At 38.5% G+C, this 24,506-nt stretch overlaps 2 protein-coding genes across 4 annotated transcripts in view; one reads left to right on the top strand and one right to left on the bottom strand.

Moving 5' to 3' along the window:
- Positions 1-24,506, top strand: part of PDGFD (platelet derived growth factor D) — a 264,825-nt gene that overhangs the window by 126,891 nt on the left and 113,428 nt on the right. The gene's annotated exons all lie outside the window — the stretch shown is intronic.
- DDI1 (DNA damage inducible 1 homolog 1) lies at positions 6,541-8,622 on the bottom strand. Its single transcript, XM_043892350.1, has one exon. It carries the CDS (start codon positions 8,426-8,428, stop codon positions 7,238-7,240), a length of 1,191 nt encoding a protein of 396 aa, XP_043748285.1. The 5' UTR covers positions 8,429-8,622; the 3' UTR covers positions 6,541-7,237.

Genomic DNA, 24,506 nt, shown 5'->3' on the forward strand with positions numbered 1-24,506 from the left:
AAATTGAAAAAGTTTCATGGACTTCAGGTATATTGTACACTTTCTTGAAAGAAATTATAAGGTTTTCCTCATTAAATTCTTTTAATATTTCTTTTTAAAAGATTTTCATATACTTTTTAAATGGTTAACGTTCCAGTGTAGAAATACTTAATGACTGAGTTTATTAAATAAAGTTATTTCTCCTATACAAAATAGATTGAGAAATTCTACTTTCAACATTTGCGCATATAACCTGGAATATTGATCATTCAGGCCTATTAAAAGCACAGTTTGTTTGGCGGTGCCAACTGCACGTTCATGGGCTAGGAATGAAAAATCCACTTCCAACATTGATAGGGTAACCAGCTTTTCTGGTTTTCCTGAGACTGAGGGAGTTGCCAGCTGCCAAGCTCATTTGAAAACAAACGCAGTCCCAGACAAACTGGGGTGATGTAGCTACTGCAACTACTAGTTCAGTTGCTCCTGTGTGTTATATGCTCAGGCGTGACTGACTCTGCAACTCTATGGACTGTAGCCGCCAGGCTCTTCTGTCCATGGAACTTTCCAGGCAAGAATATTGGAGTGGGTTGCCATTTTCTATTCCAGGGGAATCTTCCCAACCCAGGGATTGAACCCAAGTGTCTTCTATCTCTGGCATTGGCAGGCAGGATTTTCCCCACTGCACAACCTGGAAAGCCCACCTTACCAGGTGAAGGGTTTATTTCTTGAATCACCTACACTTAAATCTATACACAAAAATATCAGCCATGCAGCTAACCCAAACCCATTTTTTTTCTAATTTATAGAAAGATAATCTAGATATGATTTAGTTTTACTTTACGTATTTTACCATAAAAACTAAGCTAAATAAAAACTCACACCTTCTCTATATCAGCTATTAATAACAATGCAACTGTGTCTCTTTTTTCATTCAAATAATCTGTAATTTATTAAGGAGATACTGTTTGCCTCACATAAAATACTAAAAAACTAAAGATATAATTATGAAGAAGATTATAATCACTTCAGAGAATCCCAGCACTTTAGTAGATTATTGTTAGTAATTTGGGGCTCCATTCTAGGTTTTCTAAATGCCCAAACATGAACTTAATTGCTGTCTGGTTTATATCTCATTGTTTATGAGATGCCCTGTTCTTTCATATCCTAGAGTTAAAGTATGTGACAATACTCCACCAAATTAACTCATCTCTGGGGGTTAATTTCTTCTCCCTGTGTCACTAGTTGTTCATCTGTTGTGTAAGCCCTCAACCTTTTTGAGAGAAGTGTTTGTTTACAGTGGCCAAACCATGTTCCAAGACTAAGCTCTTAATAGGAAGCAAGGGGGGCTCAGTGCCACTGTGAGTGAAGGCAGAAACAGACCATACATTTCACCTACAAGTTCAGCCTGAGAATTGGGCTGCCTTTGGTTGTGTTAGCTGGGTCAAAGACGGGAGTTGACAGATTTTCCTGTATGTCTGACTGCATCTCAGAGTACCAGGTGAGCACCAGAAGACTCTTCCTGCATCAAGAAAATCCAGTCTCTAAAATGGTGCCTTCCATAGAGTAGCTGCTTAACAAAACTGTGTCCAGCAGCTCTTGCCCTATTATAGTTAGTATCTCAAATGAGAAGCGGTTCATTCCCCTGAACTCATATTCTGTATCTCATGATTCAGCACTAAATTAAATATTTCTGCATTGCTTACTTTTTATTTTTTCAGTTCCTCTAACAGGACTTTAAAAAAAATTTAAAGACTAAGGCTATAATTTACATTTCCTTTGTCTCTCTGCATGATAGAGGACAACAGCAAGACTCTTGAAAATCTGTATCAGATTTTTAATGACATCAGTGACTGCAAAAAATGATGCTTTTTGAATGATAAACCAATGAAATCCCTAAATATGACATGAGTTTGGAAGAGAGAATAGGTGAATTAATGTAATTTTAAATTATTTTTTTCTCTTCATCTGAATGGGTCTCTGTAGCAAAGTACCAGTAGAATAAACTTTTAGAGTGGTGACTGATGTTGTAGTGTAAGAATTTGATGGTTTTAAGTGATTATTTTACCTAGAATAGGCTTATGCTGGTAGTTATCTATTTTATTTGGACAGAGCATCAATATATCAACAGTAGGAAAATATACACTTCGCTTTTGTGTGGAGCACAACCCATGTTGCCTCCTGTGAGGAAGAAATCAACAAGGAATTAACATAGGAAGAAATTGCCTTGTGATATTTCTAATGATATTCTTAAAATAAACCTACCCATTAGAATAGACCAAAGCTGGATTCATACAAGTCTTTCTCTAAGGGAGGAGAGGGAGGGATGGGGATGAGGAGGCAGCAGCCACAATCATCAGAAGCATTTAGTGCAGGAGTAAGAGGTTAAACCACACCGGGCATGCCCATCTCAACAGGCTGCTAAGTGCACGGAGGGCGCGGCGGGACCTGGAACCCCATTTCTCTAAAAACAGACCCTAGAAACTCTAAGATTCTAACAGATGGACCCAAATATGCAAACAAGATAGAGTTCAAAAGCCAGTTTGACTCACGCTCTAATGTGAAAATATTTTCATGTTTAGATAACTTGCCAACAATAGATGAAGAATTATGGAAATATAGCCAATCCTTAATCTCAGCCCAGTCCCCACCTACTTTATGAAAGAGCACTTAAACCAAGAGAGAATTGTTTAAAAGCAACCCAGATTTCTGTGGGTTTTCCCCTTCTTCCTCCTTTACTTCTCTTTACCTTTGTTCCTCTTCTTTGGTTTTCCAGGCTCTTGTTTATCTCAAAGAATAACTATAAATGTTAGCATTGATTAATATCTTCATCGTCAGTTTTCTGGTGTGAATCCCAGACGACTTTCTCATCCTTTACTCAAGTGTTTCTTTATGGAATGTTGGATGTCAGCAAGTGACCTCTGAAAAGAAGTGCAATGTTCTCTTTAAAAAGGCAACATTTAACACCCACAATTAAGATGAAGTCATACATGCAGATATTCATTTGCCTTTCTCTCTTGGGGGAGTGAATTTTCTTCCAGAAGCAAGAGAAATTTTATGACCTGATACTTTAAGAAAGAAATTAGAATTTTGTTACTATATATGCTCTACTAATATCAAATATTATCAGTCTTCCAGTTTAACTGCAGCAGAATGCATTGCTGTAATTTCAAATGCATGCTTATTAACAAGAGGGAGTTTCTTTTAGGTAGGATGAGTCTTTGGGCATTGAGAAAGCAAGAGCTTGATGGAATTTTAAAATGGCTTGTTATTTTAAAGAAGTTATGTCTGATTCATCATGTGGTCTTGTTTATCATGATTTCTAATGGGAAAAAAGAAAATGAAGAACTGTTCATCATTTTTTGGGTAGTAAATTCCCAGGAGTAAATATTTATAAGTTGTATATTATAGCAATCTGAAATTTGGGAGGGAAGTTATGTTTGTATTCTCCAGCATCAGTTTTGGCCATTTAGACATATTAAAATTACATTTCACTGGTGTGCTTATTTATATTAAAAATAACTTCAAAATTGTATTCCTTCATTGACACCAAAATAGTGTTGATTACATGTCTACCTTTTTTGTTCTTAATTGATTACAAGATTGTCTCCTATGCCTACACCAAGTTGTAATCACCTTGAAGTCTGAGACTGACTACCTTATTCATTTTCACGCTTATAAAAGTCTAGCTCAGTGGTTATTTCATGCATGTTCAGTAAATATTGCTGAGTATATTCTGATTACTACTACTTTGTTGCCATTTTTACTGGTAGTGTTTTGGTCGCCTTTATAAAATGAAACTTTTAACAGTTTGTACCAGTAGTTAGAATTAAAGTAGATCATATGAAGAAGGTTACATTTCAGAAAGAACATGGCATTTGAAATCAGACATGAATCAGGAAATCTAAGAGGTCAGTGTGTTTCAAATTGCAGATCAGGATATCTTGGGTGTAGTTAGTGGGACATGTCCAAAATGTTTTTAAAATAATAAAATGCAACTTTTTAAAGAAATAGACTAAGAAAAGATTAAATATTTCATATTAGTTTAAGAGTCTCTCTGTTTCAAAGATAGATGTGTGTGTGCTTTTGCCTGTGTATATGTGTGTGTGTGTAATATGCAACAGGATCACAATTTAAAATGTAGATTGCTACCCCAAAAAACTTTAAAAAAAGTAAGCTTTAGGTATTTGAATATTTCACAGTAATTCTGAGCCTTTAATTTCTTATCTGTAAAATACAGTCAATGATAACTCTTTTGAAGGTCAGTTCTAGGGGCTAAGAATACTAGTATATGTAAAGTACCTTACATAGCTCCTGATTTACATAGGAGACATGCAAAACGTGTTGCCCTTTACTAAAACTAATCCATTTAAAATTTACTTGATTGGGGTTTATTCACATGTACACAGGATTGAGTCAAGATTTTAAATCCATAAAACTAATTTTCAAAATACTTTCTGATTTGAAAGATAATGATCTTAAAAAATGTACCAGCAAGGACATTGCTTAATTAATTAGCTCTTTATTGATTTTTCCTTGAGATAATTTATTTTCAGTCCAATGAAAGTATTTTTCATTTACCAGTCCATCTAGTCAAGTAATATTTTTAAAAGCTGGAATATGTCCAAAGGAATACAACAGAAATTTTTAAGTGGTTCCAAACTTATCCAGTGAGGAACAGTTAAAGAATCTGGTGAAAGCTATAAAAGAGATTATTTCAGATGACATTTATTCCCTATATTAAAAAGATTGTCTCATGCCAGAGAAATTAAATATGTTCTTGACAAAGAGAAGAATAAAGATGAACTTATTGGAAGTTATGGATTAATAGAGTTCAATTCAAACCAAAGCTCAAAACAAAAAACAAAGACTTGGATCTGGTCCTAAAAAACATAATTACATTAGAAGTGATGTTGCTCTGAGAAAGGCAAGTGTGTGTGATGGGATTTGATATCATGCAAAGTGTCTTTTTAATTTAAATACTTGGTGATTTTTGATTGACTTTCATGGGTTAGATATCCTGATACACAGTATACTCAACCTTGGTCAGCCCCATGTGACATGTGCAAATGAGATATGTTTTTCGTATAAATGGATCTGAAAGCTGAGTCTTGCAGAAAATACTTAGGAGTCTGCACACTTTTATTCATGAAGGTATCCATGCATTTATCAGGTCAGTTCCCATTTTTCATTGGCACTTAACTGATGATCCCTGGCTGTACTCTGAATTTCTTCCTTTACTTTGTCACCTACTTTTGTCTTTAGTACTTATTTAGAAAGAAAAGTAGAAAAGAAGTCTAGTCATTGGTCATTTTTAGTAACTCTACTGGATGTAAAGTGAAAGTCAAAGTTAGTCGCACAGCTGTGTCCGACTCTTGCAATGTCATTGACTGTAGCCTGCCCAGCTCTGTCCCTGGAATTCTCCAGGCAAGAATACTGGAGTGGGCTGCCATTTCCTTTTCCAGGGGATCTTACCAACCCAGGGATTGAACCTGGGTCTCCTGCATTGCAGGGATTCTTTACCAACTGAGCCACTAGGGAAGCCCAGATGTAAGCCTTGGTGCAAATGTAGACAAGGTTGGGAAAATGATATGAGCACAGGAATTCTATTAGGAAGAATGAAAAGTGAAAGTGAAGTCACTCAGTCGTGTCCGACTCTTTGTGACCCCATGGACTGTAGTCTACCAGGATCCTCCATCCATGGGGTTTTCCAGGCAAGAGTACTGGAGTGGGTTGCCATTGCCTTCTCCAGAGGATAAGGAAGAATACTGGGAGGCAAGTTGATGATAGCTGTAAGGAAAGAGGAAACTCTATAGAAACATAACGAAGAAGCCAATCAAGAAAGGGAGACCTCCAGGGTAGGAGTTTTTTTCTGTAGCCTTTGGAAGGGCTTGGGTAGCTTTAGATCTTGTTGGGAAAACAAATAAAGGATATCCTAGTTCATAATGTAGTCTTAGTAGCTGAAAATGACTCTCCCATCTGAAAGAGATTATAGATGAGAAATCTGAGGTGTATTATATGTGAACTGATTTGCCTAATTAATATAGAGCTAAAATCAGAATATATTTTTGACTTTGAACCTTGTGTTCTATTAATAATACCAATCTTAATGAATTGTTGTTGTTCAGTTGCTAAGTCATGTCCTTATCGACCCCATGGACTGTAGTACACCAGGCTTCCCTGCCCTGAAACATTTTCTGTGAGTCTGATGGCCTCAGGCAGCTGAAACTTTTCTCTGAGGTATTATAGCCATGGATTGTAATTAAGTCTGGAATATTCCATTTCCCACTATCAGCAGTAATGGAAAGTAGCTTTGTCAGAATGGACCATATTGCTGAATGAGGCCTTAGAGATCTCATTCAGAAATTTTCAGATGTTATTTTAAAAGTGAAGCCCTTTGTTCAAACCAAACTTATGTAGTAACAGCTTAATATATAAAGCCAGAAAGATAATCCAGGGACCTAGACACTGCCTGCCCTTGACTCTCATTCCCACCACAATTTAACCACTAGGTTCCCAAGAAGCATGATAATTAAAAAAAAAAAAAAAAACTACTTGATTGCCTTTCTTTTATGACCAGAATTTCTTGGAATGTAGAGGAGAGAGGAAATTACTTTAGGACATCCTGGGAGAAAAATTCACTCTCTCAAGTATGGTAGAAATAGCCTTTTAGAATGAATTGCAGTGAGCATGCCTCCACAGGAGTCATGATGAAATTGGCTTCTTACTGCCCCAAACAGACATTTATATGTATTAATCAACTTGAGTAAAATTGACCAACCATTTCTAGTACCTTTCCTTAAAAAAAAAAAAAAAATTTCTATGAAAATAAATGTATTCCCCTAAATATACCATAGTTACTGCTGATTTAAAATCATTTTGTGTAGGTGCATTGTACCATCTGTAGCAATGGCTTTTTCCAGGGAATTCTGCAAAAGAGCAACAGGTTTGGACAAGCCATACTATAATTTCCTTGGACAGCGTCTCCAAAGAGGCTGGTTTTCCTTTCATGGATTATCTGAAAATCAGTTGGAGCCTCCAGAGTCTTCTCAGGATAAGGTCAGTGATTTTTAGATAAGGGAAATGGATGGACCAAGATCAATCAATCACAGTTTACATAGTGATGGCTCTGAGAACTTAGTCCCAAGGCTAGGTTTAGTGGTTACCGATTTTTTAATGATTGCATTGCCAGTGAGCTCATGTCTTATAATTTCCCGAGATCTGAGACTCCCTCACGGTGATAGCATATATAGAGCCTGTTTCAATGCTTTTTCCACCCTGAATCCATGGCTGAATGTTTAATAGCATTTGCTATTTCCTTATCTGAAGACTCCTCTGGCCCCGTGCCACTTACCAACTTAGCACACGGAGGTAACTCTCCCTCAGGAAGGAAGGAGGTCTGTGTGCCCGTTGTGCCGATCACCAGCACGTTTCTCTTGAGGTCGATGGAACACTGATGTCTCCTGAGCATATCCAGCCCGAGAAGCATGTCCATGGGCTGCTCCTCCAGTATAGAGAAAGAGCATTGTAAGAAGTCGCCTTCGATCTGAATCTGCGCTAGGTGGACTCGCCCGAGGATTCGCTGCGTGCCCACGCCTTTAGCGACCCCAGCCCACCGCCGATCCACCAGCCGTATGATGTTGCACCTCTCGGCACAGACTTGGTTCATGATAGTCATCTGGGCCCCCGAGTCGACGAAGGCCTTCAGAGGATGCCCGTTGACTCTGCAGTTGATGTAGAGCATGGCCACCTGGCCGAAGCTCTCCGGCGCCTCTTCCATGGCTATGCTCATGTTCTCCTCGATGTTCTGCTGCCGGATCTCCTCCTCGATCTTGGCCTGGGCCTCCAGATCGAACGGGTCAGCCGAGAAGAGGCGCAGTCGCTCTTGCTGTCTCAGCGCCCTCTCGCGTTGCTGCTCCATCAGGACCTGGGAGAAGCTCTCCAGGCTTCCGCTGAGCAGCGCTTCGGCCAGGGCGGGGTTGCGCTCCTTCAGCAGGGACAGGTCGTGCGGGCTGGACAGCAGCATGCTGCGGACCAGGGCCGGGCTGTCCAGCCCTTGACCCGGGCCCGCCTTCTCCCCAGAGCCGCGGCGGCCGGAGTGCTGGGCCGACTGGGCGCGCTGGTGCGGCCGGGAGCCGGACGTCCCCGGCAGGGCGGGCCCCGCTGGCTCCACGCGGGAGAGGCCCGCCGCCAGCCCGGGGGAGCGCGGCCGCGCGGCCTCCTTCTGCAGTAAAATGACCATGTCGCCGTCCTTGAGGCCGTAGGCGCCCAGGGAGCAGTAGTCGTCGACAAGGAGCCGCTCCATGTAGACGATCTGGGTCTCCTCGGCGGGGATGCCCGACTCCAGCTCGCAGAGCACACGGAAGTCTTGAAGCTCAAAGTCAGGCCTGACCTGCAGGGAGAAGGTGGCCTCGGAGAGGTCCCTCCTCACGCAGTAGACCGTGAGCAGCATGGCTTGGGCCCGGGAGGGCCGGATGGACAGAGGGCATCGGGCGGCTCGCTGGCTTGACTGGAGCTGGTCTCCGTGGATGGCTGGGCTGCTTCTGGTGACGTGGTGTCCTATGCATTCACCTCCCGGAGATGCAGCCACTCACCGGTCCGGGGGCCGCCTGCCAGCCTCGGTGCCTGCTGCTTGGCCGCATGGAACCCAGCAGGGGCATTTGTGTTCCAAAGTCCATTCGCATGTGTGCTGCTTGGAACTTAGACCGCTTGTTCCCATAGAAACAAAGTCACTCCAGTCCATTTGGTTCTAAGGCGAGTCCTTCAAAGCCTATTTGACCTGCGGTCTGAAAAAGATTGTTTCAGCTTTCCCTATACAACATATTAACATTCTGTTCATTTGACAATTGCATTCTATGTACTTTTACTTACCCCCCAAACAATGAGTACTTGTTTCCTACATGGCAAGTATCAGGCTACGTTGGTATAAAAAATGATGGATGCCTTCCCTTGAGGATCTCATATGCTAGGGGTAGACTGATGGGAAATGAGTAAATCACAGTTCTGGAGGTCAGTACTTTCAGACGTGTGCAGCATACTGAGGGATTCAAGGGAACAGAGGATATCTCTCTAAAGAGACAGGTGGATGTTGAAGGATGAGCATTTCCCATGTAAAAAGTGGGGAGGGTCACTCTAGACAAAAAGAACTATATGTGTAAAAGCAAGAATTCATAACAAGGTCTGTTTTTCCATAGAAATATGACACATTAAGTGTAATAGGAGAAAAGTGTCCGTGAATTTGAATGGCAGGCTATGAAGCTGGAAAAAATTCATTGGAGCCAGTTTATAAAGAGCCATATATGAACCCAAGGAATTTAAGCATTATCAATAAACAAGAATCCTCCCCTTCCCAACCCCACCCCCCAAAAAAAGGTGGGGAAAAAAAAGAGAAAAGAAAGGAAATGGAAAACATTTGAAGCAGGTCTTTGTGATGTTTACTTGTTTTCTTGATTTAAGGAAGAGTTTTCTCACAACAAATGAAAGATGTGATTTGGCAGGAGGATCAGCTAGAGGTTTTCTCAATGGCTCAAAGAGGGAGCTGTTGCTGGAATTTGCAAATATAAGAGGCAGTGCAGAATTACAGTGTTTCCTGAGTAGAATGTGTTTACCCATTGGATGTGGGAGCAGAATTGTGTGGAAAATACAGAAGGTGTCTAAAATGAGAGACTGGTTAGAAATAAGTCATTACTTTGAACGGATCAGTGAGGTGAACCTAGAGGAGACCAATTTGACATCAATTCCGTAGGAAAGAACTTCCCTGGGGGCTCAGATGGTAAAGTGCCTGCCTATAATGCGGGACACCCGGGTTCAATCCCTGGGTCGGGAAGGTCCCCTGGAGAAGGAAATGGCAACCCACTCCACTACTCTTGCCTGGAGAATCCCATGGACGGAGGAGCCTGGTGGGCTACAGCTCATGGGGTTGCAAAGAGTCAGACACAACTGAGCGACTTCTCTTTCTTTCTTTCTTTCTTTCTGTAGGAAAAGGCAGGGTAAATGCCACAGTGCCTCACACTCTGATCTGAGGGCACAGCCCCACTACCGGGCTCGAGACCCAAAGGCAGGGGTAACACGGTCCTTCAAGGCAATGGAGATCAGGTAGAAAGCTTTGAGTGCCAATTGTTTTTCTTTGTGTTTCACTGTGTGTTTCCACTATAGAGAGCTCAGGTCTTCCTAGCTTGGTCTTCCCAAGTGCACTTTTTTATGAACCAAAAGATAGCGGACATCCTCTGCCTCATCCCCTCTCATTTCAGTCTTGTCAGAAGACCTGCACTGTCACTTAGAGAAAGATGTGACATCAGTCTGGAGAATTTGGGAGGGGTTCTGTTTCTCATGTCTTTGTCTCAGATGGAAGACTATCTCTGCACTCATTGCTCTAATTACCCTAAGGTTCATGCTCATATTCATTTACATCGAGAATGTTGGCCAAATGCCAACTGTGTGTGGAGAATGTGCAAAGTTTTCGGGGTGCACATAAATAATGTTAAATACAAGCTGTGTTCTTAAAGGAACTCAGTCTAAAATAGAGGACATGCACACATATACCTACACATTGGGAGTTAAAAATACCACAGAATCTGGCAGAACGTGGAAGAAATTAGTAGTATTTGTAGAACAAATGCAGAATATGGATAGGACTATTGGGCATGGAAGGCTTCCTGAAAGAGCTGGGTTTATGATGATGACAAGTTGGCTAGCAGGGAGAACAAGGCCAAGAAGACTGCCTGACTTAAGGGCCTTTAGTTGGAAAGGCAGTACCTAATGACAAGGAGGACTTTACGAAATTTTAGGGGGAAAAAAACTAGCATCATAATGTTCTTGTAGAAAATTATGAATTATTTAGAACTATCTTTCACTCTTTATGGAGATGGATGGCCCTTTGGCCTAATAACAATAGGCTAATAAATGTCTTCTGTGGTTCTTAGTGTCCAGATAAGCCCATCAGAGATCAGTAATGGTTTCTCCTGAGTTTGGGAACAACTGTAATGAAGAAGTGGGACAGGGTACCCACTCCAGCATTCCTGGTTTTCCCTGGTAGCTCAGAAGGCAAAGAATCTGCCTACAAAGCGGGAGACCTGGTTTCAGTCCCTGGGTTGGGAGGATCTCCAGGATGAGGGCATGACAACCCACCCCAGTATTCTTGCCTGGAGAATCCCCATGGACAGAGGAGCCTGGTGGGCTACAGTCCATGGGGTTGCAAAAAGTCAAACACAACTGAGCGACTAAGTACACACATACACATAATATGAGACATGTTCGTATGCAAATTACTCTGCTAAGGAGCAGATGAGAAGTTAGTAGGGCTCACATTCCATGTTCCTTTCTCCCTACCCAACCAGCTTTGAACCATGGTTCTTAAAATATTGATAAGTCATGAAGGTAATACGAGGGCTTTTGTTTTTTTTAAGCAGTGAATAAAATTATTTTTGCAGAATAAGTCTTTCTTTTTTTTTTTAGCAAAGCAAGTATTCAGAATTCAAAAGCAGTCAGCATCTTTTTTCATGTTACCCTGCCTTGATACTGAATGTCATTAAATTTTATGTAGTATCTTTTATTATCTTGTAATTCTTTACTTTTGGTGGCATTTTGAATTTATGTGCTTTTTTACCTTTTACTGAGAACACACAGTGGAAAACAAAGAGACTCAAAGTCTGGCCAATTAGCTGTCATCATTCTGTAGATCACAGGATGTCAGGATCGGCAGGGAGCCTTCAGATTCTGTGGTCCAGTCACTCATTCAGATGTTAAACCTCGGTTGCCAAATAGTCTGGAATTTGAAAAGATAAATACAGCCTCCTGTTTAGTATTTCAGTTTGTATCTTCTTTGATTTTTTTTTTCATTTTACTCAGTATTACTGGTGATTCAAATACTGTATGTATAATTTTCTTACCTCAAAATTTTAATTAAAAGCTTCTTCTAATTATGTAATAAACTGGGGAATCATCTGGAATGTATAAAAATACTCATAAATGTAAAACATTTTTAAATCTATAATCCTTGTTGCACAGATCACTTGGAAATGGGAGCTCTGAATTATCTAGGTGTGCTTATCTGGGTAACTGAAGGTTATTGCAACTTTTCTTTGGGAGATTTTGTGAAGTATAGTCCCTTACTTTTCTTCCCTGGTAAGTACAATGTAGGAACATAATTGAATCTTTCTTTGATAAGCGATACTCCTGCAAGGTCCCAGGGCTATCACTCAGAAAATCAATTCTCATTGTATAGCCTAAATACCCATAAAACAGAAAAGATGACAGTCATTTCATACTGGCCAGTAAATAACCCCAAAATTATTTTTTGAAGTAAATCCATAATAGTACCTTTTGTAATTTGCTTCTTTTAAAAACATAATGCAGCAAAAATCCAGATGATTAATGGTTCCACTTAGTACAGTGAGTTGATGTTTAAAGTACCATCTCTTGCTTTACAGAGCAAAATAAATGTTTTCTATCTGAAACGATACTACGGCAGCATGGGTGTCATTATGTAGTATATGTAATAATTAAGCTGCATTAAGCAAATATATTAGCTTGCTATATTTTGTTTCCTTTAAATATATGCCTGGTGTTACTTTAAAAATACAGTGTTACTGAGACTTATTAAAACAGTTATATCACCACTTGAGATTTTCAGTGCCATTTAAGGGAAGATACAGAATTTTTAAAGCTGTATTCATAGGCTGAGCAACTGAGTTTCCCACTGTTTTCATAGGTTAAATAACTAACTTTCCCATTTTCCTGTTTGCAATATAATATTATGCCAGAACTGCCAATAATGAATAACATTGATTTCTTCAGGAAGCTAATCACTTAATAGATACATTAAAATGTTGCTCTGATGGAAGTTCAAGCTTTTATTAGTTTGTTTGGAGGTTTTCCCTAATAAAAAGGTTTAGCATTGCCCGTTTTTGAAACTTAAAGACCACAAGACCTCTTAAATATATTAGCAGATATATAATTGAAGAAATTCTGAGAAATTAGTATGCCTCAACCTGCTGGGAACTCAGCTAGTGGTTTTTCTTAATTGTAAGAAAAGTAAAGCATGAACAGAAGACCTACACATACATGTGTGTACATGGTACACACACATGCACATGCTTGGAGAGAGAGAGAAAGCTCACACTCAGAACATATTTTCAATTATTTTGAGAATGCAATGAAGATGATGTCACTTTCCCACAGGGAACACTTCATCATGCCTTTATTTATTACTTTATTTTATAGCATAACATTTTAACATTTTATCATATAAAGAGATGCATTTTAAGGTATTTACTGTGTATTGAAGGTAATATAATCTCTTGTTAACTTTTAGTGTTTTCAATACATATACTTTCCAAGTCTATATATACATGTGTATATTTTCATTTTTAAGAAAATTTGCTGCTACAATTTTGTACTTTATGGTCCTTTTCAATGTGTTAAGAATATGAAAAAAATATTCTGATCTATAGGATGCCCACCTTGTTTATTGAAGGTTTGAAGATTACTTATATTTTGTGATTGTTTATAGATTAAATAAAGTTAGTGTAATGAATTAAAAACAGGAACAAAACAATTTACTAATGTAACTTTGTGGGTTGATAGTGACTTGTCTCGGGACTTGCCAGGTGGCCCAGTGGTAAAGAATCTGTCTGCCAATGCAGGAGACATGGGTTCCATCCCTGGGTTGAGAATATCCCCTAGAGAAGAACATGGCAACCCACTCCAGTATTCTTGCCTGGAAAAGTCCATGGACAGGGGAGCCTGGCGTGCTACAATTCATGGTGCTACAAAGAGTCAGACACAACTGAACACACTTACTTTTCTTAAATTTCAGTGTACCTTAGACAAGGAATGTTTTTATTTTCCTGTTTCTGCTGTGAGAATAATTATGTAAAACAAAATGTAACAGTAATGACAAATAGGGTCTTATGTTTTGAATTCAGCTGTGATTGAGGAAAATTATTCAAACCATTTTTATTGTTTATTCTTTTACAATAACTTGTAATCAACTCATCTCAAAAACAATGTCACTGTAGTTTAGAAATACCAGTGGGATCTATTTATAAGTTCAAACACGCTTTAATAGTTGTAATTTCATTGTGATTTCTATACTTTTCTGTTTTGTCCTTCCTGTATCAGTTCAGTTCACTTCAGTTCAGTCGTTCAGTCATGTCCGACTCTTTGCGACCCCATGCATCACAGCACACCAGGCCTCCCTGTCCTTCCTGTATAGTTAGTCCTGATTGGAAACCATGGAAATGTCTTGACTCAGTCCAATTAGTTACAAAAAATATGTGTTTAGAAAGTTACAGATTTGTTTAGTTAGTTTTCTGCCATTTGAAGATGAGCTCAGAAACATGTTAATAATTTCTCATAGTAAATATTTAATGACAATATCCTATGAGCACGTCAGTGGACTTGGGGCTTTGAGGACTAAGATGACTAGGACTCACTTTTCTCCAAAGAACAAGGTAGCCAGTAGACCAGATAAGACTCATGCACTTTGGATCATTTTATATAACAGAATGTAGTAGAAGTTATAAGAGATGTGTGAATAAAATGCTGTGCTTGCTCAGAGAAGACAAAGGTTACTTGTTTGGGTGAGGGGTACAAGGAGTGAGTAGGAATATGTAGAAAGCTCACTGGTGAAACTGCTCCTGAATTCAACTCGAAATATGACTTGGTCACAGCCATAGTTAAATTTTACCCAGCTGACTTTGGAGAAATAATGCTTTGCTCAATGTGTCATAGCATGAAAGTGAAAAGAAAGTGAAGTCGCTCCGTAATGTCCAACTCTTTGCGACCCCATGGACTGCAGCCTGTGAGGCTCCTCCATCCATGGAATTTTCCAGGCAAGAGTACTGGAGTGGGTTTCCCTTTCCTTCTCCAGGGGTATCATAGCATACACTTGACTTTTTTCTCCTCTAACACACATGCATTTTGCTGTTCATTGTTTCCCCTTGTAGATGGTATTAGTGGAAGGATACAGTAGGATGTTAGGACTGGTGCAGGGAAGGAATAATAGTCTAGCTTTCTCCTCAACCCTAGCATTCACACAGGCACCCACACAAACAAACAGAATGAATGTCCATGTTTGTTTTTGTATAGAGCCTGGCTGGTTGAGCTAACAGTCAGTCTTTATCATGAGGAAAAGCCAATGCAGTTCCTGGGTTGCCATCTGCATAGATCCTCTTCTTCCTCTGCTTTAGAGTTAGTGAAGATTCCTTCAATATTTTGACATTGTGTTGCCTGTCAGTCTTAGTTTATGTTACTCTCTAACCTGTAGAGATATTTCATTAGGAAATGTGCATTAGGAATTTCCAAATGTCCTTGTAAGTGCTTTTAACATGGATGTGTATAATTAGTTAATATTATAGTTTAATTCTTTTAAATGTCTTGATGCTATACACATATGTGGATAATATAGTGCAAACTTTTCTGAAAGTAACCAGTTTCTGCATTGTCCACATATATTCACTCTGACACATGAAACATGTAACTCCTCGGTACATGCATGCAGTTCCGATAGGAAAGATCTGAAGATGCCTTCAGTCAACAGCTATGCCACCCCAAAAGCTAGCTGTGTAGCAGGTCACTTCATTTATCATGACCTTTTGGGCCAGATTGACTGGATGCATGTTTCCTGTTAAGACAGAGGTATATGGTAAAGATCTCAAATAAATAAAGAAGCCCATTGTACCACAACAACATGGCCGTTGGATATTTTATGAATTATATGCTTGATAGGTTTCTACAACTGTCTTAGACAAAATTCCTAGGTCATTGTTTATGTAGCTTTCTCTATTCTAAATAGCAGCTGAGTTAATTGATCACCATGGTAATTAGCACGGCTGAAGCCCATCTGTCTATAGAATTTAATTGTATTCCAACCATGAAAATGAGAAAGCCTGATAAACAAAAGTTTCAATTAAAAAAAAAAAGCAAATAAAAGAGAAATCAGCTAACCTATTTTTCCCTGATAAATTAAATTTAGCAGTTTAGCTACAAGGAAACTTCTTTCTTAGGCCATCTACATGATGTCAGGCTCAGAGAATCTCTCTCCTCACTATCAGAATGGTTTGGAGGTGTTACTGTCCCCCAGGCTCTTTCTCTGTTCTGAAAGACGTGAAGCTCCCAGGCCTGTCCTCTATTCCATTGTCGTTTCCATTCCACTTAGGAATATTCTGTTTCGCTCAGCTCATAAAATGTGTTTAACTGCTGATATGCTTTTGTTTACTCATATAGTGGTAAAATATTTCAGTGCTGCTTTCAGAGCATGATAGTCTCTCTTTGGAACCCTCCAAAGGACATGAACTGATCAGAGAAACCACATACCCTGGCTTTCAAAATAAGAGACCCAATTTCAGATGCTGAAGGGAAAGAAGATCAGATCATTGATTTTTCTTTTGCTTTACAAACTGTACATGAAATGAAACAGAAAGGTCTGTGGCAACCCTAACTAGATTGTTTTTCAGGCTTATTTTTCTGTATTTCCTTATTTTTCTTCAAAACAACTTAAGTTACTATTAATCTTGAACAAAGACATGGTTTGATTTCATGTTCTTACTGTAGTGTGTTTCATCTGGAATGTAGAATTGTGGTGGGCCCTTCATGCCTGTGGCTAAGAGACACTAGACCAAATGTTCCAAGGATAACTCATAAATTACTGCTTATACAACATGAAATATACTGACATTAGATTGACATCAAAAAGTGGATCCCCACTGAAATCATGGTTGCTGATATTAAAGTTGAACTCTCAGATTATGTCTTTGTAGAAAAATTTAAATCAATGAGGATCATAAAATCCTGAATTTGCAGTAAACCATCCTGAATAAAAAAGCAATGACAATTTCAGGTAGGAGGTATACTTTATGTGTGTTAGGATGGGTATGTAGACAATTTATCTAGGAGTTAGCATCAGGTCTCTATGTTCTTTTATATAGTCTTAAGTAAATCATTTCTTTATGGTATTGAATTCTTCATCTAAAATATCTGAGATCATCCTAGATGTAAGATACCTCAACAAAAGAAAAAGAATTTATCTTATAATAAAATAGGCTTTCGGTGAATCACTTCTTACAAATAAGGCTGCAAGCTCTTTTCTTTGAAAATATCAACTCATTCTGCCTCTGTGACCAAAAACCATCAAAACACAAGCATTTTTTTAAAAACTAGTATCAAAAATTTAATCAAGTTATGTTATTCTATCCTTTTATAAAGCAACAGTATTCTATATCTCGGGTAGTAGACAAACAGTCACATACACACACTCACAAACTGTCTTGGATACACAGTAAGATAGAAAGCCTGGTGTGACTTTGAAGTAAAGAAAGCAGGGCTTATGCTCATTGGGTTTGTCACATTCTCTGAATGTCCTTGGACAAAGCATCTATTTCTCTGAGCCTCATTATCCTCTTATATAAAATGGGGATGATGGCAATGATCTCTTTTCCATAGGATTTTGGTGTGGGCTTAATGGATAATTTGAATTTGTCCTGTAAATAGAAAAACACTCTACCAAATTTATCTTTTCCTCAATGAGTAGAAGCAATACTTAACAACCCAGAAAAGTCAAGGAGAATGGAATTTATATATCCTGAAGATGATATGCAGATTAATTTTAACTGCTAATTGGCTCAAACTGGTTGCTGTGCTTTTAGAACCATCCCTACTCTCTTCAACTTGTACTTTAGGCTTCCCAGGGTAGCAGCAAGAGTCTGTCACTAGCCTGTTTAAAAATCCCAAGAAGTAACCTTCAAGAGTTGAAAATAAATCCATTCAGAGTTCTTTATTTCAACAACTTATTCACTGTTGTTTTGAACCAAAGCAGTTTGTGAGCTGTTCTTGCAGGTTAAAGGAAGTAGACAACAAGCATCTATCTGCTTGTAAGGTGCTTACAGAATGATTGAGCAAACGGAACATATGAAAAGACAATCCGTTCACCATAACTGAAAGGATTGCAGATTAAGTCTAGTTAGTAGGCAACCGAATTGTTGAGGTGGATGCCAAGAGTATGGTTTTTCCCATAAATTACGACTTGGAGTTATTATTGTGGTGGGTCATGTGTTAGATGGAACAGTAAGAGAGCTTCATTCCACATACCTTCTTTAAAGGCCTTTTTTTAAAAAACCAAACCCTCAATGCAATTTACAGAGCTAAGCAAATCAACACTCAGGGTGAATGCCCAGAGTCATTTGGACTGAAGAGTATAACCACCAGGCCATGAGATTTGCAAACCTAGGTGTCTCCTCAGGACAATTGATTGCAGCCTTCTAAAAGTTCCCTTGAAGAACCTACTGTTTGACAGTGGTCATTGGCCCTCTGGCCATGAAACAGCAGATGCAGTCTCTCAGAGCAAATCCTTTTGATGGTGTACCTCATTAGTTAAAAAGAATCAGCAAGAAACTTTTATCACATTTTCAATATGTGTACATATATTTATAAACTATATATAGTACTATATATAACTTTATAAAATATTAAAGGGATAGATATTTTAAATGGATCAGTTAAATACCACTTTCTACTATTTTTTGTCTACACTCACCCATGCATCTTGAAGTGTAAGAACCTTACTTTTGAGACTTTCAGAAAACAATTAAGTCTCTGATACTTTGAATATACCTAAGGAGCAGACTTCCTTTCAGGCTGGCATAGGTTAGGAGCAAAACAGAAAGGCAAGAACACAAAGAAAGCCTCGTCTTAAGAGAGGTTGCAGAGAATCACGTATGTGATGCCACTTCATGGGCTGAGACCAACCTCTCCTAAGACAGTGACCAGCAGGTAGAGGTCAGGAGAAGACGATGGGATGGCTGCAGCCACTGAGTTGGGTGCAACTGGAACACAGCTCTGCGTGTCCTAGTTTTCCCACCTCCTCTGCTGACACTGGGGGCAAAAATGCAAAGAACATTTGAAAGCCACTCTAGAGAGTCCATGTGGGAAGTGACAGACAGATGATGAAGAAGGAGGCAAGAGAAAAGAGGGAGATGAGAAGGGCACATTCTGAAAGTCTTTACCTTTGCTGCCCAGTGGCCGGGACAGCTTATCAGTGCTTTAGAAAGAAGTGAGTTCGGTCCCTGGGTTGGGAAGATCCCCTGGAGGAGGACACAGAAACTCACTCCTGTATTCTTGCCTGGAGAATCCCTTGGACAGAGGAGACTGGCAGACTACAGTCCACAGAATCACAGAGTCGGACACAACTGAAGCAATTTAGCACGCTTGCATGCACTGCTGAATAAACAAAAGCTGTGGTTTTGTGACGTTTGTCCTTTTGAACATACTGTTGCTGCTCCAGCTTATGGGATTTGGTGGATAAATGCCCCAGGTTCTCCATCTTTCTGTGGGGCAAGTCTGAGGTATGTTCCTCAGGTTTCCTCAGAGGGTTTGGACTGCAGTGGTCCATGGCAATGATGTGTTCACTAGGTTTTCTCCCTTCCCTGTCCTCACTTGTGCCTCCTGGAATACCCTCCCAGATAAGACTGTCTGCACCCATAACCTTGTCTCAGTTTAAGTCAGTTTAAGTCCAAAGAGAAACAACCGTTAATGAATTTGAGCTGGTAGGGATGGTGGTGGTTACATATTTATCTGTTGCATTCTGTATGGTTTTATTTCAGTCATTTCTTCTGGATTCTCAAAAAATCCAAGTACATTTTACAAAAATATAAACAGCATGGATTTACACCTTACATCATTGGGTCAAAATCTTGCTGCCTGGATGTGGGTTCAGTGTGGACGTGGAGCTTTTACTATTTCTGCATGTTCTGTAATGGTGTTATCAATTGTTGCTCTAAATTGGCTGATTCAGATTCAGAAGTGCTCTGTCAGTTAAGCTTACAGTTTTATATATTTGGTAATTACAACATATAATAAAATGTAGACAGTTTGACGTTAAGTCTTAAGGGCATGCACTGCCCATGTACTGAGATTCACTTCACCACTTTGAGGCTTTTACTTCTGTGCATAAATTTATATTTATATTTTAAACAAGAGTCTTAGTATTGATATCTTGTTGACTCCTGAGAAGCACACCTAGCATTGGTTTGTGGGCTTATTTTTAAGCATCAATCACATTATGATACTTGACTAAGGATGTGTTCCATATTCTGCTTGAAAATCCTTGAGATCAGTTCTTCAGTAGAGATTATACAGATTTGATACTTATGTGTGCAAATTGGTAATTTGTATGCACATTTTTGACAGAGGTCTTATGTGTATTTCTCATTGTTTTGAAAATATTAGCAAACATTAGAGACATTGATTAAGTATCAGTTATTTGTATGCAATCCAGGAGACTTCCTGTGGTTCTTTGAAGAAAGTTCATATCCTCTGAACAATTTGTTCTGCGTTTGAAATATGGATACAATAGCAGCATGATAGGTAAAAAAAAAGTGTCATTTCTTTTGTGTTTGTATCATATTATCATGTTCAAATGTATTCTTAAAACATATACTTGAAAATATTCTTTTAATTTAACTATTTTATCATCAAAATTTATAGCCCAAGATGAAAGCTCCCTGACACTAAATGCCAAATTATGTATTTTGTGAAAACTTTTTGTTCACAAGAATCACAGTGGAAAGTATCTTTTCACTCAAATGATTTTTATTCCTCATAGCATTAGTTAATGTTATAGTATCATACATGTGTTCAAGTTTATGAGGTTGTCAAAAGCAATGATGTTGAAGATACATTTGAGAGAATATTAACACTTGTCACAAGTTTGTACAATCTTTTTTTCTTAGGTTAACAATATTTGTATAAAACATGGCCAGTGTGGTAATTTCACTCTGAATATGGCTTTTAGATATAATAGGAAAATCATTTCTAAGAGAATTTCTGCAGTAAATGTATAAGTTGTAATAGGCATTTAGCCAACATATAAAATTTCATTTGAATGTCCATGGTGGCTATACTCATTCGTTGCTGAAAAATAAATGCTGAGCGTCTGGTTAGCACATCTCTGGATCATTTTACATGACCTCTGGTCTATGGCTACATGATGTGTTTCAAGGAAAAGATAGGTAACATTTGTTAACAGTGAATTGTCTTTGTGTAATATTAACACTAGATATTAGGAGAAATAGTGAAATTTACCAAGAATGAATCAGTAGTGTGCTTTTTTGTTAAAAAAAAAACAGAACTATTGATTAAAGAATAGTTAGTGTCATCCTTTTCCCCTTGTACTCAAATTCAACACTTCTTAAATATTACCCAAGAGGTAGAAGCATTTCTAGAATGACTATATACCTATCTTAGGTGAGTTGAGTGAGATGAAAGAAACTTTGCCTTAATTGAAAAAGGATGATTGAATATGTTGAGATCAAGAGCTTCCTGAAAAGACAGGATTCTGTTTGAAATGCATTAGAGCAAAGAAGTTTGTAGTTCAGAAAGATGTAAATAAAACACTGCTCCAAAGACCTTTTTGTTGCTTACTTGCAGCTGTTATTTACTTGAGATTTTGGTTATTTAACTATACTTTATTCCAGAAGATATTCAAGATCATAGTTGTGGCAGATTTTTAATTATATACAAAGCTATACAACGTGGAACATTTCACCCTGGGGAATACCCCAGAATGGCTGGAGCCACTTTATTAAGTAAGCTGCTGCAGTTTGCTCTGGTTGCTAAATCAAAGGTTTTATTTATTTATTTATGTTTTATTCCTTTGGGCAATAGTTGTTCCATAGTTTTCATCTTTGACTAACTGGAAGTACAAACAAATAAACCTTTGAAGAAATAAAAACAGTTTTTACACTTTTATATAGTTATTACCCAAATAGTATTGAATAGTATACAGGAAACTTTAACAACAAAAATGGCCTGTAAATTTAGTGTATGTTTACAGACCTAAATTTACCTAAATACTTGATAAGGTTCAGATATATACACTAAATTTTAGCTTAACATTATAAAAACAAAAACCTAGATAAAATATTGTTTCACATTTTTAAAAATCTTAAGGTCACATTTTTCTTTACTTTTGGAGTGGTTGGAGCCATCTGTTTTTGAAATTGACTTAGGAAATTCGAGGGGTAAAATCTATTTCATTCTTAGTGCTACAGAAAGTATATGTTATTACAGTATCACACTCTAAATAATAATTATGAAAGCAATTTCTATAAGCAGTCCTGTTTGTTCAGTCTATTCACAGAAGCTACATAAATTAATGCAGTTGTCTCTCTCAGCTGTTGAGTCCAGCTATCAATTTTGGGCATGAGATCCGTTAAGTTAGAACTTGAAAGAAAAATACAAAGAACAGTAGTAAGTCAGTTGAATCTGATTTAGAGTGGCTATTTTAAGGAAGCAAACTGAAGACGACTATAACTTTATAATGTCTATTATTAGCTGAAATTTTTTCTTTAGTAAGTGCTTGAAGTCTGTTATATTTCAGTTCAAAACATTCTTCTTTCATTAACAGATTTCTGGTCTTTGTGCATTGCTATACTCACTGGGGAAGAAAATAAGGAAGAACTGTCCTTCCTTGTATCAGAGGCCTGACGGGGATCCTCAGAACTTGTGAAATCAGGACTTTTAGAATCTGTTGAATGAGCTACTCACAAACATAGGCATTAATACCTTTTCCACCCACACTCTGAGTATACCCTTTCCAACACTGTGCATCTCAGCAGCCCTCCTCCACCTTGACTCTTAAAAGTTTCCCTCTGTATATACATTAAATAGCTATTTGCAGACTAATCTGTGTAAGAAGTGTCCCAAAACTCAGCGGCTTAAAACAAAAATTATTTATTTTCATTCGTGTGCCTGGGGTCAGATGGATCTTGACATAAGTAGACTAAGCTTGTATGGTGTTAACCCCCTAAGTTCAGGTTGGATCTACATCTGTCTCTCAGCCTTGGTAGCCTAAAAGGCTACCCAGTACATGTGTTTCTTCAGGAAGTAGCAGAAGCAGAGATTGCTGAATAGAAACAAAGTCAATAGTGAAAGTGAACTCATGTCCACCAGGCTCCTCTGTCCATGGAATTTTCCAGGCAAGAATACTGGAGTGGGTTACCAGTTCCTTCTCCAGGGGATCTTCCCCACCCAGGGATTGAATTCGGGTCTCCTGCATTGCAAGCAGATGCTTTTACCATCTGAGCCACGAGGGAAGCCCCCAAATAGAAACAAAGGATGACTCCTAAGGCCTAGGCTCGGAATCAGCACACCAGCACATCTTCCTGAATTCTACCATCTCTGTCGAGTCATATTCCCAAGTGCAGTATAAATGCAGTATAAATGGGACAGTAGAATGAAGCGGTTGACTCAAGAGCAGGGATCCCCAACCAGTTGGTCCTCAACCTGTTAGGAAGCAGGCCGTACAGCAGGAAGTAAGTGACAGGCCAGTGAGTGAAGGTTCATCAATTGCTTCCGTTGCTCGCATTATCCCCTGAACCACCCCTCACCCTCCACTTCCATCTGTGGAAAAATTGTCTTCCGTGAAACCAGTCCCTGGTGCCAAAAGGCTGGGACTGTTGCAGAATACTGCAACTAACTTAGGCTACTGATTCTATAAGTCAGACTTCAGGGAGTCAATCTATTTTTAGGTTTCCTTGGACCAGTGCAGCTCAAATGTGATCATGGACCTGCTGCCATTCCAGGAACCCTTTGTTCATAGTCTACACTTGCTGTAGATTAACTATGGCCCAGAGTGCATTGTTTAGTTTGTTGAAATTGTTTTTTTAAGTAGCACGATATTTTTGACAAAGGAAGCAGTATGTTGATTTTCAGCCCAGTTCAGGCTCCTCGTCACATAGCAGACAAACACTTTGAATAGCCTTGCCTTGAACTTGTTTAGAAAGCGAATCCCTTCATCTAAGATTTCAATTCTTTCACTAATTATAGACCCAGAACTGAAGTTAAAACACAATGAATTCAACACCTACATATTGGCATTGATGGTCATATCTTTTTAAAACTATTCCGTTAGTAGTACAAATGCATGCATGAAATAATATATTAGGATAGATATGAAAATTGACAGTTATGTAAAGGCATAAGAAAAAGTGAGTTTAAAATATGACCATATCCTAAGCTCCATACTCTTAAAATATAGTCATTTTTCTAGATCTAAATTGAAAAATATGCTTTCAGTTGCCTTTCAACATATTCTAGAAACATTTATTGTGTTTCCTGATTTTGTATAAGGTACCTATCAGAGTACAGCTGTGAAATAATAAAATGTGAAGTGAAAGTCGCTCAGTCATGTCTGACTCTTTGTGACCCCGTGGACTATACAGTCCATGGAATTCTCCAGGCCAGAGCCACTTCCTTCTCCAGTGGATCTCCCCATCCCAGGGATTGAACCTAGGTCTCCTGCACTGCAGGCAGATTCTTTACTTATATACTTTGTCATAGATATTATCTTATTCATATTACTGAAATATTTTTCCATTCTTTAATTTTAGTTTAGGAGCTATCGATAAATCATTTGTAATATCTTTGGGAGATTAAATGGATAAAGTAAGTTCATACTTTATGAGGTTTATATTTTCAGTGTATGTCGACAGTCACAGTTATCTCAGACTTACTAGGAAAAAAATTAATGAAAT

The sequence above is a fragment of the Cervus elaphus genome, chromosome 1 (genome assembly GCF_910594005.1).
Source record: "Cervus elaphus chromosome 1, mCerEla1.1, whole genome shotgun sequence".
NCBI lineage: Eukaryota > Metazoa > Chordata > Mammalia > Artiodactyla > Cervidae > Cervus > Cervus elaphus.

What these genes read in the sequence shown, in the direction of transcription:
- DDI1 (XM_043892350.1), bottom strand. Translation starts at nt 8,428, where the DNA reads ATGCTGCTCACGGTCTACTGCGTGAGGAGGGACCTCTCCGAGGCCACC.